Genomic DNA, 19,627 nt, shown 5'->3' with positions numbered 1-19,627 from the left:
TCATATTTAAATGCCTTATTCAGAGAAATGTCAAAATACCATAGCTTATTGAATACTTAAAGTATTAAAGGATTTGTACATTTTTCTCAAGAGTGGCTGTGTCATAAAATGCCCCTTTTTTACACTTAATCACCCAAAATCTGTTAAAAGAAATAACTAAATAAACCTTTAATATAACAGCAACAATGCTACTTCAGATTAACTTACTTTTAACATGGACCCACATTTCCTAAATCTACAGTATTAAGCCAGTAACAGTGACATATTATTTATAGCTATTTTAATGTGTGGAAAAATCTACCTTTGATATTTTTTTCAGGCAATTTACTGACAGCTGTAACTTCACTTTTGATTTCGGCTTCTTGGCACATGTTAGTGGTTGACTCCACAGATTCTTTCTCTTCTGTATTTTCTTCTGGGAATGTAAATTGAGGAACTGTTTCTTTTAATAGATTCCATATTTTGTCACAATATCCCAACCTGAAAAATGTCAGAAAATAGCTTTGTCAGTATAGCATGGATCTTCTGTTTATATGAAAACAAACACTTGTTTGGATCTTTAATAAAAATAAATGCTGTACAAATGTTTACATTGGAGGAAAGCAGAACAATTGTAATATGCACTAATTAAATAATAACCATTAACTTCAGCATAAAGCAGTGTTATTCAGCTTTACCATTGTATTGTATCTTTGTCATAACAGAAGGAACCCAGTACCAGATCTTTAAATGTAGACAAACATCAAGGAGACCAAAGGCTAACAAAAATGTGCTTTCTTCTTAAAAGTACTACTGGGAAGAATATATGTAATGATGGGAAATATATATACAATGAGAAATTAATGTACTGTATAAATAAACAGCACTGGTAATTGGAATTGGCTACAACAGTTAGACGACAACCAATTGGAATCAATGGAATTTGCCAATGATGTCATTATAACTGAGGCTAATGCAGAAAAGGTACAAGACAAGATTAATTACCTAGCAATCACTGGGCTGAAAATAGGACTGTTTATTTGGACCAAAAAAATGAAATTGATGGAAATAAACACTTCAGGCTTCTCCCTATACATCAGTGTTAATCATGTGGACAACATTCAAGATTTCACTTATCTTGACAGCCTGCTAACCTGCAACAACAACACTATGGCGAAGATCAAGACACACATTGGCAAGGCATCCTCCACCATGAGCAGGTTGAGGAAAATATGAGATAACAAGGAGGTCTCCATATACACCAAGGTGAAAGTATACAGCAGAGTTATCATCCCAGTTCTTCTATGTGGAGCTGAGACACGGTCCCTCATAAAGGCAAAAAGTGGTAAACTGGACGGCTTTAATTCACGCTGCCTACATCAAATTATGCACATACAATTGCAAGAAATGATCACCATATATATGGTCTGGAAAAGAGCTTCCCAGCAGCCCATCAGTCTCAAACTACAGGAAAGACACCTGGCTTGGTTTGGCCATCTAACATCCACCAGCAGACTACTCAAAGAGGCCATACAATTTCCCTTCATGGAAAATGCTGAACAGGCAGACCAAGGACGACCTGGGTGTAAAACATTATTGAAGACATTAAATTACTGGGTATGAATTGGACACAAGCACAACCACTGGCACTTGAAAAATTTCTAGGCTTCATTATATTTCTGCCTTATGCACCACAGGGCACAAAAATCATAAAAGAGAGAGAGAGATAAATAAACAGAACTGAAGCAAAACCCTTCAGTACATATGCATGAGTAGACTCTGAATCCCTGTCTCTCTGCTGAAGTGACTTGGTCATTTCACTACTACAACTACTTCATAAGTACTACTATCACCTTGTGTTTCTTTCTTTCTCTCCAAGTGTGAGCCTGTCTTCCTTCAGTCAGTTGAGTGCTCACCCTACTTCTCTGATTCTGCAATTCAATGGATATCTGGGACTAAATAGTTTTAAACTCCATCTTTGGGTCACTTCTGGCCAGAGAACCATACCACTTCCAGGGTGGTCTTCCTACTAGGGAGTTTTCACAATGGCATGCATAAGACATTTCCTGTTGAAAATTATTTTTGCTCTCTTTCTTCCTCTGGATTAACCCAGTCCTTCCTGTATAATCATGGTGGGAACCATGCCCCTGGCAATCTTCTGGTAGCCAAGCATTTCCCCATAATTTAAACTAAGTCTTGTCTTTACCTTTTTAAATAAGTTTATTAAGTGCAAAAGCATCTCACACACATACAATAAAATCACAGATTAAACCAAGGACAGTGCAACGTCTAAATAACAACTCAAAATCAAAATTTGTGGATATTCTGGGAAATTCAAACTTACAGTGCATCCGGAAAGTATTCACAGCGCATCACTTTTTCCACATTTTGTTATGTTACAGATTTATTCCAAAATGGATTAAATTAATTTATTTCCTCAGAATTCTACACACAACACCCCATAATTACAACGTGAAAAATGTTTACTTGAGATTTTTGCAAATTTATTAAAAATAAAAAAATTGAGAACGCACATGTACATAGTATTCACAGCCTTTGCCATGAAGCTCAAAATTGAGCTCAGGTGCATCCTGTTTCCCCTGATCATCCTTGAGATATTTCTGCAGCTTAATTGGAGTCCACCTGTGGTAAATTCAGTTGATTGGACATGATTTGGAAAGGCACACACCTGTCTATACAAGGTCCCACAGTTGACAGTTCATGTCAGAGTACAAACCAATCATGAAGTCAAAGGAATTGTCTGTAGACCTCCGAGACAGGATTGTCTTTAGGTACAAATCTGGGGAAGGTTACAGAAAACTTTCTGCTGCTTTGAAGGTCCCAGTGAGCACAGTGGCCTCCATCATCCGTAAGTGGAAGAAGTTCGAAACCACCAGGACTCTTCCTAGAGCTGGCCAGCCATCTAAACTGAGCGATCGGGGGAGAAGGGCCTTAGTCAGGGAGGTGACCAAGAACCCAATGGTCACTCTGTTAGAACTCCAGAGGTCCTCTGTGGAGAGAAGAGAACCTTCCAGAAGGACAACCATCTCTGCAGCAATCCACCAATCAGGCCTGTATGGTAGAGTGGCCAGATGGAAGCCCCTCCTTAGTAAAAGGCACATGGCAGCCCGCCTGGAGTTTGAAAGGCACCTGAAGAACTCTCAGGCCTTGAGAAACAAAATTCTCTGGTCTGATGAGACAACGATTGAACTCTTTGATGTGAATGCCAGGCGTCACGTTTAGAGGAAACCAGGCACTGCTCATCACCAGGCCAATACCATCCCTACAGTGAAGCATGGTGGTGGCAGCATCATGCCGTGGGGATGTTTTTCAGCGGCAGGAACTGGGAGACTAGTCAGGATAAAGGGAAAGATGACTGCAGCAATGTACAGAGACATCCTGGATGAAAACATGCTCCAGAGCATTCTGCTGTGAATACTTTCTGGATGCACTGTAATTGTGGAGAACAATCTAGATCATATAATTACACACAAATAATTATGATGTATCTCTAAAAGAGGCCTAGGATGCAGTAACTCCCATTGAAACAAATGTGATTAAAGTACATGGTTACACCCTGGTTTAATGAGATTACTTAAGATGTTAAATTAGAATGCTGCAGGTCTTCAAGATTATATGGACAATGTTAAAAAGTATCAAAAAAGTTTTTTTTTTGGCTTGCTGGAACTACTGTTCCAGACCAATAGATGAAAACAGAAACAATCCTTATATACTTTTTAGAACAGTTGCTAATTTGACAAACAGGAATTCTCAACTGCCATGCAAAATTCTACAAACATTATCAGTGCAGTTTTATGAACTTCTTTAATGATAAAAATGAAAATACAAGGGCATGAGTTTTCAGTGTCTTCTTGGAAACTAAATACTGCAGTGTCTCTCCATGCATAGACCACTTTAGTAATATGTATTTTTTTTATTTCAGTTGAATAAATAACTTCTGGAAAATCACAGTAATGCATGAAAGTCCACTTAGAAGGAATTAAGCGTCTTCATGGACATTTTAATATTGTTTGCTGTTGTTCCACATTATACCCCTCACTGGCTCCAATTGAAGCCTGTTGTGGCAGATGCTTTGTTATTTTCATTCTTCATGAAAACATAAGATTATATTTTTTTCTGAGCCATCACTACAAATAACTCAAAATATGTAACAGATAAAAATTGGATGGAATATGTCTTCAACTTGATAACAGAACATCATGTCATAAATTTCATTTCTAAAACTGAACTTACAACTTGTTCTTTAAACCCAGTCCCAAAAAAAAATAGTGAAAACTTCAATGGCTGTTCTGGCAACATCCATTGTTAAAATAAATTAGTATTATTGACTGGCACAGTATCTAATGAACTAAAAGTGTCAGTTATCAGATGACTATTATCAGCCAGCGATTTTCTCACCTTATACCTGTACATTACAATTTGCTTGTGAAATTCAAGTACAGAAACAGCAAAAGTTGTGTTGTAAATTACATTCTAATATTTCCTAATGAAGAAAATGCTACAGTAACTTTCTGGTTAGATTTAAGTGTAGCTTTGAACACCACTGATCCCCTTATTCTGTTACACAGAATGGAAAATTATGTTGGTCTCACAAGCACCATCTTTGTGTGGTTTTGTTCATATTTACTAAATTGATTTCAGTATATACAGAAATGTGTGGACAGTACTTCACTGTTATATTCAGAATTTAAATATGGTGTCTTGCAGTGCTCAGTACTCAGATGTTTAATGTTTACACATTCAATGCTTCCACTGGGAAATGTCTTTAAAAATCATAACATTAATTTTCACTCCTATGCAAAAGACACTCCATTATACATTTCTTTCAGACCAAATCATTTTTCTGCTAAAGTATTCAATGAGAAGTCAAGCAAAATGATACCTTTTATTGACTAACTGAACAAACTACAATATAGACCCCTTCTTCAGGCAGTTTGTAATAGTGGGCCTCAGTTGCTTCAAAAGCTTGCATATTGCAATCTGTTCAGTTAGCCAATAAAAAGTGTCATTTTGCCTGACTTCTCATTGTATCCATAATGGCTAACAATGTACAATATCCTACTCCAAAGTGTTCTTAATTAATTATGTCAGTAAATTGAAGGAGTGGATGGAAAAAACAGAAATGAAGGGGATGACACAGATGGCAAAAACATTCTGCCACTTTATAATTCAGTAGATCTAAATGTTACTTTTACTGAGACTGCAGACAACTTATCTTTGACATCAGTCTGTCTTTTAAAAAAGCACATTACAAAATTATCTATAATCACTTGTTTTTAATGTAAAAATACTACAAAATAAAGAGATTTTTTTATATTGTGAGACTTTTGAGACCCTGACAACCTCCCAACTGTGCTGTGTTCTGAAACTCAGAGATTGGTTATCAGCCACAGTTACAAATGCAAGTTCGCAGGCTCACCACTTAACACTTCTGTTGCCTGATGGTTAATGAGGGAAACATTTAAAACCGGCTGCTGACCTGGCCGTGTGCTCACTTTCTGTCTCCTTGCTTGTGCAGGAAGGCTATCTGTTCTTTAGATCTGAGAAGGGAGTGAAGGCGGGATGACATCATTGTCATTGCTTGCATGCTGTGTGTGTTTGAGTGATGGCTCCCATTTGAATAAATGCTTTGAGAATGTTCCTATCTTCACAACAATAAAGCTGAATTTTTCGGAAACCTGGTCTCACCTCCATCTCTCTGCAAGTAAGTGACCCGCACATCACAATATGGAAATAACTAAGAAATTATTTCATGCATTTATTTCTACTAGGATTGATTATTGCAATGCATTATTCACAGGTTGTTTAAATCAATATTTATGCAGCTTTCAGTTAAATCAAAATGTTGCTGCAAGAATTGTGACTAAAACTAAAAACTACAACCACATAACTCCTATTCCTATGTTTTTACACTGCCTTCCAATTATAATTAGGGCCTTCTTCTTACATATAAAGCTTTAAATGGCCACGGCTCAGCTGACTTATTTGAACTTATCATTACATACAGACCAGAAAGGTCATTAAGATCTCAAGATGCTGGTGGACTAAAGGATTTCAAGGATAAATGAAAGAACAGTAAAAGGTTGAGCCTTTAGTTACAGGGTGCCAAAGTTGTGAAATGACATGCCTGCTTATATACAGTATGAAATGCTCCTACAGTCTCAGCTTTAAAATCTAGACTGAAGACTTACTACTTTAGTCTAGCATACCCTGACTAGAGCTGCTGATTAGCTGTTCTAATTGCATCTCTGTATTCTAGTCATCTGTACAAAAATACATTTACAATAATTATAATCTTCCTCTATTCTGTTTCTCTTTCAGTATCCCTATCCACTTGGTGCCACTGTTCTACTCCAAGCTATTTTCTTGCGCATGGAAAAGACACCAGATGCACTGTGAGCTTTGGATTATAAATACATCTTTTTATTAGAATGCCCAGTACAAACTTATGCAGTGCTGTACAATGACCAGGAGGAAGTGAGTAACTAATTGCCCTAAGGCTACGTAAATATGACTGTACCTGACACTGTCTGTGACTTGGACTTTGTAGAGGTTGATTTTCTCCAGAGATGCTGTTGACTCAAGTTTTTTTCTTCTACATTGTCAACTGTCCACAGTTCAATGATAATAGTAATAGACACGTACATTTAGAATTGTTTTTGTGTTAATCAGTTTGAAGTTGCTTTCTTTGTGTGTTTTAAAGTAATCTGTATATTTATGCATGTGCATTTTGTACTTTACAAGGTTAGTTATTGCATTTTAAATGTTTTTTAAAACAATGCTCTGAGCCAGTACTCAGTGAAGAGCACTGAAAACAAAAATAAAATAAAAACATTCACTTGACTTGATTATTATACTTCAATACTATGCATGTGTTATTTTCTGCTTATTCCTAATGTAATTTTTAACATTTTTGTCAGGCTTTGCAAAGTTCTATATGATGGTTCTCATTATGAGATATACTATATAACCTACTGCTTTACCTTCTGTATATATATTACATATACTACGAGTTTTGTATTGTGATCATTCTATGGTATTGATCAAAATAATAATACAATAGAATTGAATAAGTAAAAATTCCTTTAAAACACTAACTCTGACATTCAAAAATATCTGGCTAAAGGCTTTTAAGTGACAGCATCATTCTAGAACATAAATATTTTATAGACAGTTGAACCACATCACTTGCCTGTTGGGCGATTAGTTTATTAATAGCAAAACTATGTCAAGAGGCATCAATGTCTCTTTAAAAAACACTGTATTACAATACATTATTTTATTATTTATACAATTTTATTTTCCTTTTTTAAAAAACTAGAGTACTTTAGATTTGTGACATAAAAATTAAAGAAACAAATTGTTATGAGGAAGCATATTATAAACAAGTATACTACTGAAATCAGTATTTGGATCTAACCAGGCTGATGAATAAAAAATCATGAAGGAGTTCTACAAACACAAAGATGAATATAGACTGAATTAAAATTAAAAAATAACAGTGATATCTCTGAGGTGGCACAGTGGCTACTGCTGTTGCCTCACAGCACAATGAGTTCAAATCTCCTGGGCATTATGTAGAGTCGTGGGTGTTAGGGGGCACTGTGATGGACTTTGTTCTCCATTCCAGATGTGGATCTTGCCTTGTACCCCATGGTATAGGAATAGTCTCTCCATTGACTCTGAATTAGATTGTGTGGGTCTGAAGTCTTTATAATTCAATTGATATCATAAAGTATTATATGTTGTCACTTAGATCATTTTAAAAGGTGAGGGTTAAATTCAAGTGTGTAGTAGAAAATGTTCAGGATTTTACTTTTGGCAGTCTCTGGGCAGGACTCTAATGAAATCTAACTTCTATGGGTTAGCAATTCAGAAACTAGATTAATGAATCGTTATTTACAACAAGTGCAATAAGACAGCAGTACAATCACATTCTATCGTTACTGATGCAGTCTTACTCCATCCTCTCACATGGAGCCTTTAAAAGCTTTGCCTTTTCCTAATGTGATGTAGTTTCATTCCAACTGTCTATACTGAACCTTCAGAAAACATTGCATGTAAGTAGTTTGTCAGCATTGTTGTCATTATTGTTTGAACCTTGTTATAATGTATATGCTGCATTTTTGTCTTTGCATATGTTTTTTGTGTTAAAGTAACACAGCTAAATCATTACTTATGTTAGGTGGTTCTACATGGTACAGTTGGTTAAAGAAACAGATATGTGATTAATTCCTGTTTATATGATATTGTACATACATTTTGATACATCTTCATTCATCTGTAGTGATTCTGCTTATTTTGCAATATTACTCCAAACTCACTTGATTTTATGTATGTTTTCACAGTTTCACAATATTGATGGGGAGCCGCAGTAGAGCTACTGCTGTTTCACAGTAAGGAGACCTGGGTTCTTGTCCCTGGTCCTCCCTGTGTGGAGTTTGCATGTTCTCCCCTTGTCTGTGTAGGTTTCCTCCGGGTGCTCCAATTTCCTCTCACTGTCCAAAGATATGCAGGTTAGGTGAATTGGCGATGCTAAATTTGCCTTGGTGTGTGTGTGTGTTTGTTCTGTAATGGTCTGGAACCCTATCCAGGGTTTGTTCCTGCTTTGCATCCTATGCTAGCTGGGCTAGGCTCTAGCAACTCCCATGACCCTGGTCTGGATTAAGAGGGTTAGGAAATAACATGACAATACTGGTGATTTCATACAGAGCAAGACATACAAATAATGTTTGTTCATGTCCTTTTTTAACTATCTTTCGTGCTTTGCAAGCTACACAATAGCAGGGTCAGAATAGCTACCAACATAAGAAACTACCAAATAATCACATATTTCAGTTTTGCTGTGTTTTCATCTTATTTCTGTTATTAACAGTTGATTAATTTATGAGTGAACTGTGTATTATTAGATCATATGAGTTTGAATGTTCATTTTTTTATTATGTCTTGATGAGTTCAAGTTTTTAGATTAGATTAGATTCAACTTTATTATCATTTTACAGGTATAACAAAATGCATTTTAGCATCAAACCAGAAAGTGCAAATAGTAGAGTAAGGTGCAAAGACAGTGGGTGCAAATAGTACATTAAAGTACAATAAATTTTAAGGTGCAATAAAGCAACATAGAATACAGTCAGAAGTTATTGATATTTAGAAGGGTCAGCTATTGAGTGGTGAGGGTTGAAATTTCAGAATGGTGATGGTGTTATGAAAGAAACTGGTTCTGACCCTGCTAGCGCAGGACTGAAGGTTCCAGTAGCACTTCCATAATGGAAGGAGGGTAAACAGTCCATTTTGAGGTGTGAGGCATCTTTGACGATCCTACAAGCACTTCAGAGACTGTGTATGCTACAGGTCAGCTATAGTCGGCAGCAGGATGCTGATGATGTGCTGGGCAGTTTTTACCACCTGTTACAGGGCCTTCCTGTCAGCTATGGAGCAGTTGCCATACCACACTGTAATGTAGTTAGTCAATATGCTCTCAACAGTGCACCAGTAAAACTTGAACAGAATCTGAAGAAATAGGCAGGCCTTGTTTAGCCTTAGCAGAAATTAAAGTTGTTATTTCACTTTTTTTAATGAGACTGGAAGTGTTTACTTTCCAAGAAAGGTCCTCAGTAATTTGGATACCTAATTTGAAGCTGGAAACACAGTCCACCTCAGCCCCATTACAACGTGTCTGCTGCCTTTAGTTTTCCGGTAATACCCAATGAGCTCTTTAGTCTTAATGGTGTTAGTCTATCAAAGGTACACTCATACACACCTATGCTTCTTCACACTGACATAATTAAGTGCAACTAAATAACTGAACATGCTCATCTTTGACATACAGGAGGACAATGGTGTGCCCAGACAATGTATAAACCCTCCTAAGGCACTTTTTATTTGTTTTATTGACTTCATTACATTTAGTGTTCTCTGCCTGTGTTACAAAATGATGAAACGGCACATGACTAAAAAAAATATTACTAAGAATTTTAAATTTGAGGAAACATTATTAATACTTACTGAAGCGGAATAACCTCTGGAAGCCATCCTGTAAGTGCATGCAAAACCGAAAATTCTCCAAGTTCTTGTTTTCCATTTCCATTGATTCTATAAAAACAATGCAGAAAATTAATACAGAGTAATACAAAGCAACAGCATCAGATACAAATTTAACACAAAAACTATTATATAACACAGTGACAGATATTGATATTGTTGTTATTTTTACATAGGACATGATTATGTTATATTTCAGCACATAAAAATGCATTGTTAATTCTCAGCACTAGACATATTCATCATTATCATAACAAATAATATTGCTATAATTAAATTGTTCCAGTAATACTCCACCGATTTTCTATATTCTGCCTTGATACTGCACCATAAACCTTAAAAAGCATTTACCACTAGTGTTGTTATTATCTAGGTAGCAATTATTCTATTGAGTGAAGGCTATGCAAGCATAAAACTGCATATTTTGAATATTTTGTTTCATCATTGATTCCTTCATCACAGGCCTATGCAAGATCTCAGTGCTAAAGACTTTACATTTTGCAGGAGATTGGCTGCTCCTGAGCCATCCCAAAATTAAATGAACTCCAAGGGAGCCAAAAATGTCCAAAAAGGAATCTTTACTTTAAGTGGTTGTGGTAAGGCAAGTCAAAGGTCCATGGCAGATTAGAGTAGTTGCAAAGTTTTCTTTTAAAATAGAGAAGCCCAGGAATGCAAGTTTGGTATCCAGGAAAAATGTGTGGCTATACAGCACCAATGGGGGAATGGATTAATTAATTATGCGTGTGCAAGGGGGGGTATTCATCACTAGCTGTTCCTTGGCTCAGTGAGGGCTGGATCTACATTTCAAGAGTTATATAAAGGGTCTGAGCAGATCAAAAGGGGGAAGACCAAACATAAAACAAAATTGGGTGGACAAGCCAATGCTGAGAAGAGGAGGTGAAACAGTCAAGTTAACCCATGGTAGTGGAAGAGGAAAAGCACTCCAGGATCAGATCACACATGTCGAGCTGAGGTGTGGGAGTGATTGTGGGCTCAAGGGACTTGTGGACTCTGAAGGAGATCCCAGTGAGCATCGATAAAGGTGGTTGGAACAGGAGAGCTAGAAGGTTGACTGCATCTGCTGGTATTTCATTTATTGTGTCCAATGGAAACAAGAGAGAAAGAGAGAGAGCACTAAGGGAAGAAAAGAGAGGAGACAATCTTGACTTTAATTTTATTCCTGGTTTTAACTACTTAATGGATTTATTTATTTACTGGTTTTATTTTCATGGCACTATTTTATGGATTACTTATTGGAGATTTGTTTTATTTTTAATAAACACACTTTGCACCATACCTGCTGTTTGCATCCTAATTTGCCCTAGTCCTTATCAGTTATGACTATTGACGTCCCAGAAAGTGTAAAAGGCCAATGGCTGACTGGACACCCAAAGTATCACAGTGGGATAAACAAGAAAAGCAACAAAGGCACACAAATATCTATCTATCTATCTATCTATCTATCTATCTATCTATCTATCTATCTATCTATCTATCTATCTATCTATCTATCTATCAATGATGACCTAAAGTGAAAAGTGTGATTTTTACCATATGCTAAAACTAATTCACATTTAACATATCTGAACACTGTTTTTGCATTTTGCACTGTATACATTGTTAAAAGAAAAGCACATTAATACTTTAATGAACTTGACAAACCAGTAGTTAAGCATACATACTGTATAGTAAAACAATTTAGTGATATTTTTTAAATTCAATATTTTGAGTTATCCATTAGGTAAATTTAAAAAGAAATTAACAAAGTATAGAATAAATAAAAAAAAAATGAACAAAACAGACTTTCTGAGAAGAACACATAGATTTTCAGCAACAACCATGACAAATCTTTACATAAAATGTACAGAGCTTTGCTTTTTGGCTTTATCCTCTTCATTTTTTCTTATTGTGATTTAGAAACCATTTTAATATACAAATAAGAAGGAACACTGGCCACTGTCCCTTTCCTAAATGAGTCTGTGTTAATCAGCCCCATACCGCCCACAGAGTCCGTGGAGCTTCCGTTTCAAATAAACTGTTTAATAAGCTTTTGACTTTGGAAATCATTTCCATTAATCATTCAATTAACACTAATAATGTCTTCATAAATTAGACAGATGAGAACAGTGACATATGTTTTTTTTTTTTTGCTATTCACACTTTATTTCAAAGCAAAGCAAGATGTGTCCAATAATTTGGCAAAAAAGAAAATTGTTCTGCAAAGTAATGTAATATTTTCTTTCACATTATAAAAATATTGTACAATTTAAGGAAGCCTTAAAAACAATTAGTTTTTTAAAAGTTACACTATCATAAAATCAATGCATTTGACTTTGTTTATTGAAGTAAAAAATAATCATTTTAAGTTATTGTCTAGCAATTTTATATTTTAAACGCTGCTTATACAGAACTCACTTTGATATGTCAGGTATGTTACTTCTTCTATCACTAACAGCAGTAATTTTACGTTAGTTGTAGAATATGTACTGGAAGCTTTTATTTGGTTCCTGTCTCGCACCTTAAACAACCGGGATATACAGAACTGCCCTGTGACCCTGAATTGGAATAAGGAAGTCAGAAATGGGTAGAAAGTTTAACTAAACAAACTCCATGAGCATGTCCTCTCATTAGATTAGTGGAGGTCAAAGCAGGAAAGACTGAAGGCAAGCAGTAGGCTCCTACACAGTTCAGTCATTTTAATGCTATTATTTTAAAACTCAATTTAGTCTTTCAAAAGTACAGCACACATTACTCTGTTCAATACAACTGGGGTGTTAGTCTGGCAGGCAACAACCATTGAGGGACAAACTAAACAAACTGTGTTATATTTTCAAATACAGTGTAATATGGCGCTGTATAGCGCCTTACCCGGCACAGACTGACGCAGAGGCACATACAAAATAAACAGAGGCTTTTATTATTCCCTTCAGCCGTGGGACACATCTTCCCCGTGTCACACAGCCCAACACAGTCCCAAAGCAAAGCACAACACCAAAACACTTCTTCTCCTTTACCACCACTCCTCCTCAAGCTTCATCCTCCTCCTCCCGACTCTGGCCCTTCAGTGGTCATAGCTGGCCCCTTTTATAGCCCACCTGGAAGCGTTCCAGGTGCTTGACCACCTGGTCCTTATTGCACATCTGGGTGGGGCTGAAGACTCGTCCAGCCGGGCTGTTGACTTCATGCAGCTCCTTCTTGCGGCCATCCCAGCTCCCAGCCAGGCAGGAGGCTGGGGAATCACCGTCGGCCCAGGAAGCTGCCACCAAGCGTCCCAGGGGAGGTATTGAGCTGTCCATGTTTGCTCCCCTGGAACATATGCAGCGGGGCATCCTGGCCGGGCATGAGACCCAGCCGTCCATCACAACAGTCAGGACAACAGTGGTGATATGCATTTCATCGCTATAATTACACTCTGATGACAAACCACTCAAGCACAATTTCACTACAGGCCTCAGTAAAACAGCATAGAATCTGAGAATTTGCCATGGCTGATCACTAAGAACAACTAAACAGACTCTGGTGGAACTTTCAACTCAGCTCAAAATGCCAGAATCCTTTTGTAATGAATGTTTGCATGGCTTTGATTTTGTTTTCCTGTCTCTAATGTTGGAGCAATACTTACCAGCACTTTCAATTTTAAATGTCATAACTCAGATGCAGTCACGTATTATTTATCATTTATGATATCAGATTCTGAGCCAACCTGTTCTACTCTGTTGCAGAAATATTGTGTCATGTCTTTAAGTTGGATCTCTGTGTTCAGAGTTTTGACAAATTACAAAATTCAAAGGCTGCATTCATAACACCTTTTCATAATGCAGTAAAGACTGCCTTAATCCGAAATCAGCTGGTAAACTCCAGACTTCTGGCTTGTTCTGTATCAACCTGCCAGACACTTGAGCTCTGCCGATGAAGATCTGTCTGGCTCTCTTACTTCCATTAATGGTCTTACTTTCTTTTTTCAAAGTGTAGACTGAAGAACGTGCCCATGTGGACAGGAGATCCTCGGTGTTAATCTACTTTAAGGTGGTCAAAGTAAAGTGTGGGCATATGATAGGCCTCCTATTCACACTGGTACTTGACTAAAGCTGTCCATGTTAATCAAGGCTTTTGTTTGTAAGGTGGTTTCAAGAAAGTGATGAGAGTGTCTAACCTAAAGGAAGAAGCTTCATCAGTGCTAACGTCTACACTACATGTGAACAGCCAGGTTTCTTCTCCTGAAGCTAAGTTCAGTTATTTGTGGGTAAATCCAAAGGTAAAAGTCAATTCAAAATTATGCAGTAACGAAAATGGATATAAGCTGACACAACAGAACACGTTTGCGATGGCTTATGGGAAGTTCGAATATGCACAGCACCATGGTCTGCTGTTAGACTAGTTGAAGGCAAGGTCAAATAAATACAGATGCTCCATTGCAGGACTGCACCATTGCTGAATAACATACTATAATGAGATTTCTTTGGGCCGAGGGCACGAAACCTGCTGAAATTCACCAAATGATCAGTGGAAGCCATGAGGCTTTGCTGTTGGGTTGCCATTAGCCCATGTAAAACTGAAAAAAGCTTCATATGTCAGCTATCTTTCACACCTAGTTATTTTCAGATAAATACAAGGCTACATCCACACAATTACATTTTCAGTTAAAAATGCTCTCCAGTTCAGAATTGCAGTATGGACGGAAGAAAATGAAGAGTTTTGAAAACTTGGGCTCAAATCATACTCTGATTGGATATTCTTATTACAGGGCCTATGCCTGACTGAATTCTACTCATTCTCAGCTGCTTTACTTTCCTTATACTCGTGTTATTCCTAATAACAATTCCAACCACATTGTCTGTCCAACTAAAACAATATTTTTTTTTTGTTTTGTTTTGTTTTTTTTTGTAATTTGCATTGCTGTTCAGGTACAAACACAAATGTCTAGCATGATGGCCACTTCCTCTCAGTATCTGCCGATATTTAGATGCCCAATGTATACGAACAGTTATGTCATGTGCATTTTTGATTGCAGTGGGAGCAGAGATACTTTCATAAAAGATTCAAACCCTGAGGTTGTGGATTTAAATCCTGCTACGGACACTGGGTGATCATGAGCAAGTTACTTAACTTGCCTGTGCTCCATTTGGAAAACCAAAAGAAATGTAACCAATTGTATCATAAAAGTTGTAAATCACCATGGATAAAGGCATCAGCCAAACAAGTACATGTAATTGTAAATGTAAAACACTAATTAAGATGGGGATTGTTTTCATTTAAAAACACTATTTTTAAATGAAAATGCAGTAGTTTGGATGTAGCTTGAGTAAAATCTGAATGGGTAGAAAAGTATTATTATTTTCCGTTTGCTGCAGTTTAAGAACACCTGGATACAGTATGAATTGTATTTCTTTTGTGGACTGAAAAGCAAATGTCATTTTATCAATAAAGAGCTCAAGAGTGTGGCAATAAGAAAAAAAGCTACAAAAAATAACATACTCTGCCGTCTTTCTGGGAAGGCGCAGAACAGTACAATCCCTTGTCTGTTTTGTTAATGGCTGGTCCACCATCTTCCTTTGTATTACACACAGAACTGCTCTCGTTCATCTGCTTTACAACTTTGTGCTAACCTCTGGCCTCTCTTCCTTCTACTAGTTAACCTCTTTTCAACTTCCATCTTTCCAAGTCCATCTAAGATCTTTCTGGAAACAGCTTTTAAAGCACAGACAGGGATTGCTTACTTGTTCATTCCAGTAAACATGTCTGGTGTCAGGAATACCTTTTGAAAGCCCTGGACTTATCTTCTAAAAGCTCTCCATGATGGAACATGAACTCCAGCTATCAATTGAAGGATAAGGTAATTCATTTGTAGTCTGTCCTTCACATTGTACAGCAGAAACCCATCATCTGTTGGTTCGACTTCTGTGAACCTGGAAAAATATTTTCAGGTTGCACTCTGAACATAGATGGTTAACCATGACTGGCGCCATGGACTGTATGCTTCATTCTTGCCAGAGCTTTTCAGAATGTGAGAACGTGTTGCCAGCTCTACTGTAATATGACTGTAGGTTGACTTCAGCAGTTTAATTTTACTGTAAGTTAAATAATGCCTTACATGAATCTGTAAGCAAATTATCAGTACCTTGTGATAGGTTAAACTTCACTTCATGTTTCTTGCTTAAGTTTACCCTATTAGGATAAGTAAAAAGAATTGGTGAGTGTTTTGGACTAAATGCCCTGTTCGTGTCAAAAACTTTTCCAAAGTTAAGAAAATAACTTGCTTATAATGCTTGAGATTACTGACATTATTGCATAACAAGGCCAAGACTAAAACAATACACATCATTACCAATTACATTCCCATTGAATCATCTGTTTTTCACTTTGGGTTCTAATAATGGAATTAAAATTAATTTCACAATTGTATTGACTTACTCTGTATTTGCCAGTTTAATGAGAGCTTTGGCTAATAACATCGGCCACAGTTCTGCATCACAGGATGTAGCAGGCAGCAGCATATTGTTCTTTTCATCAAAAGGAATGGTGTCATCTACAGTGATCTTTCTCCAGCATCCCTAAAAGTACAAAAATACATGCATAAATAAGCTATATTTCCATCCATAGGTGTAACAATACAATCTTGCATGATCTGGAAAACATTATTCAGCTGACTGACACTGGAAAAGCTTATAATAAACAACAATATACAATATATGACCAAATAACTTTCCATATAAGTGTATGATTATTTTTCTTCAGATTGCACAAATTGCAATAACTGCAAAGGTCATCACCTTATTACTGCAAATATCTAAAATCATATTTCTTCATTTTGTATGCTGTTAACAGAGCGCTGTCCAATGATTTTTCTTTTCTGTTTTTGGCACCTGTTTAGGTCTATACAGTCTAAACATTGTGTCTGTTACCTGATATTTTAACAGCATGGAAACGATGTTTATATTTTTTTTTCCATTTGTAGATGCACACTGATACAGTCCTTCACTAACTCCAGTTATGACATTGTGCATCTGGTCTACTCTGTGCAAATGGATTTGCTTGAAAGTCATGAAGTGTGAAATTCATTTTAATTTTTTTTAGTGAGACTAGGCTAACAGATGCCATTCTTTTTACTGACCCTCAATGTTTTACTTTTTTATAATTCTCAGACTACAATTTATAATCTGATGACTTTTTAGAGTGATTTTCAAAAATTAATTTTAAATATTACTACAATTCTAGATGAAAATACACTTTTAAAGTTCTGTCATTATAGTTACATTAATAATTTAACAACCATATATCTGAATCAGTTATCAATTATGACAAAGTAATCTTACTGGGAGATTTTAAAATTGTAATGGAGTATAAAATCTTCATATATTGAAAATGCTTGTATTAAAATTTAATTTTGCTCAAATGAATCAGGATGAACTGAATTTACAGGACCTTAACTACAGGGGAAGTAACATTGAAAGCATCCTTTCTTGTACATTCTTCCTATATTGCACCAATAATTTATAACTTTAACAGTACTGTTTCAGTCTAAGTTTATAACTTAATGGTAGAGGGAATGGAAAATAAGCACAGATCACAGGTTCAGACACTTTCAGTTAGTTTATAGCTTGGTAAAAGAAAAGCAATAAAGCAGCCCCACATGAAATTTCAACAAAAATCCTGGCTCGTCTGAAGAACAGCAGACATCAGAGACCAAAACACATTGGAAAGAAAGAGGAAGAAAGACCATTCAGTCAAAATGTGGACAAACACAGCTTATGCATTCCACTGATTGCTGAATTAAAAAGCTGCTCAGGACAACATGAACACTTGACCATGCTGATTTTTAGTATACTTTTCTAAGACTATATCCAGACTTTTGACATTTATTTTATTTTCTATTATACTTTTCTTCTATTGGTATATTATACTTAAATGAATAATGGATTGCTTTTACATTTCTATACTTTGTCTTTATATTTTGAGTGACTGAAGTAAATGCTGTATTAGGATACCTGGTGTGGAAGTTTGCTGCTTTCTTGACCACAGGATTATCAAGGCTGAGAGGTCGCACCTCAATAGAAGAATAAGTTCAGTAAAAGTAAGACCCCATTGGCTTGTAAGTGACAGATAACCAAAAGGGTGTTGAGTCTTTGTAGGTTTATTACTGCTGGTGGTAATGAGTCCCTATGGAATACTGAGAAGTGACAGGCTTGAGGCATCAAAACTTCCGTACTTAAGTGGAAGGAATCCTATGCTGAATATTACAAAGTTAAGGACAGTAGGACATCGCAGTATCAAAAAGACAAATTTAGTTTCATTCACCAATATTCCCACAAGAATAATAGAAGTATTTACAGAAAACAGAAGCAAAGCTGGGGAACAACACCAACTACGTTATCCACATAATCAAATATCACTATTTACATTATTTAAATAGCAACTAAAACCCTACAAATGATGATAGATGTATAATGTGAATGACTGGCTTAAAAAAACTGCACAATTTTACCAGAAGAACACCACGGCCAATTTACCGAAGACTGACTTTCCATACCTTTGCTCAGTTAAACAGAAGTACCCTCGTCTCTAAACAAGCATTTTTTTATATAAATATAAATACTATAAATAATATATATATATATACTATAAATAATTTTATATACCCCACCTATAAACCCATTTGGCCCAATCACACGCCATCTCATAAAGCAAGAAAATTGACAGGTCACCGGTTTAAAGAAAGCAGACTACCTGCTTCTCTTGTTTCACCTCATAAAGCACAAGATACAAAGAAAAAAAATGTAAAGATTTAAAACAAAATATTATACGAAATTAATAAACAAAACAGCATTCACTAATAATTATACAAAAATGTTGTTAATAACAAAATTAACAAAATAATAGTTAAGAGACGAAAAAAGCCTTAATAAAAAGAAAAGACAAGTGCAATGTGAATAAGAACCTGGCTATTCCATAACATTAGCTTGCCAGCATTGAATTCAAAGCAGGAACCAACTCTGGATTTGACACTTGGCCATTGCGGAGCACATGTCCAAATATATCCAAACTCACTTATATGGAGGTAATTTAGAATAGATAGTCAACTCTAACTGCACATCTTTGTAATGGGGGAAAAATATCATGGATGCAACAGAAGTGGTTTCTTTGCAACAATTCTACCATTAAAGCCTGATTCAAGATCTCAGCAACTGATACTGAGATGTGTCTGTTTCTTTAACTCCATAAAGCATTTATTTGGGCTCTAATCTGAGGCGCTGTTCATTACCAATTTTTATGCTGGTAACTGTAATGAACTCATCCTCTGAAGCAGAGGTAACAGTTAATCTGCCTTTCCTGTGTCAGTTTGCATGAAAGCTGCTTTATCACAGTGTTTAATAGATTTTGCGACTGCACTAGAAGAAACTTTCAAAGCTCTTGACATTATCTGGATTAACTGATTTTCATTTCTTAATGTAATTTTGGAATGTTGTCTCTATTTACTAAACTGAGCTCTACACGCCATATTATAAACTACTACAACAAGAAATAACAGCCTTCTACCAAATATGACAATTTATGTCCCCAGCTGACTTGTCTTTAATTGGCTGAA

At 36.2% G+C, this 19,627-nt stretch overlaps 1 protein-coding gene across 2 annotated transcripts in view; it reads right to left on the bottom strand.

Annotated features, from left to right (window-relative positions):
• adgb (androglobin) overlaps positions 1-19,627 on the bottom strand; it is a 204,956-nt gene that overhangs the window by 157,993 nt on the left and 27,336 nt on the right. For both annotated transcript variants that reach the window (XM_039747534.1, XM_039747535.1), the window contains exons 6-8: positions 16,456-16,595; positions 10,009-10,095; positions 302-480 (exon numbers count right to left, since the gene is read on the bottom strand). In XM_039747534.1, the coding sequence (XP_039603468.1) occupies positions 302-480; positions 10,009-10,095; positions 16,456-16,595 (406 nt within the window). The remainder of the gene's footprint in view (positions 1-301; positions 481-10,008; positions 10,096-16,455; positions 16,596-19,627) is intronic.

This window comes from Polypterus senegalus, chromosome 3, assembly GCF_016835505.1.
Source record: "Polypterus senegalus isolate Bchr_013 chromosome 3, ASM1683550v1, whole genome shotgun sequence".
Classification (NCBI taxonomy): Eukaryota; Metazoa; Chordata; class Cladistia; order Polypteriformes; family Polypteridae; genus Polypterus; species Polypterus senegalus.
The sequence above is the reverse complement of the archived record's forward strand: the minus strand, read 5'-3'. Positions and strand labels throughout refer to the sequence as shown.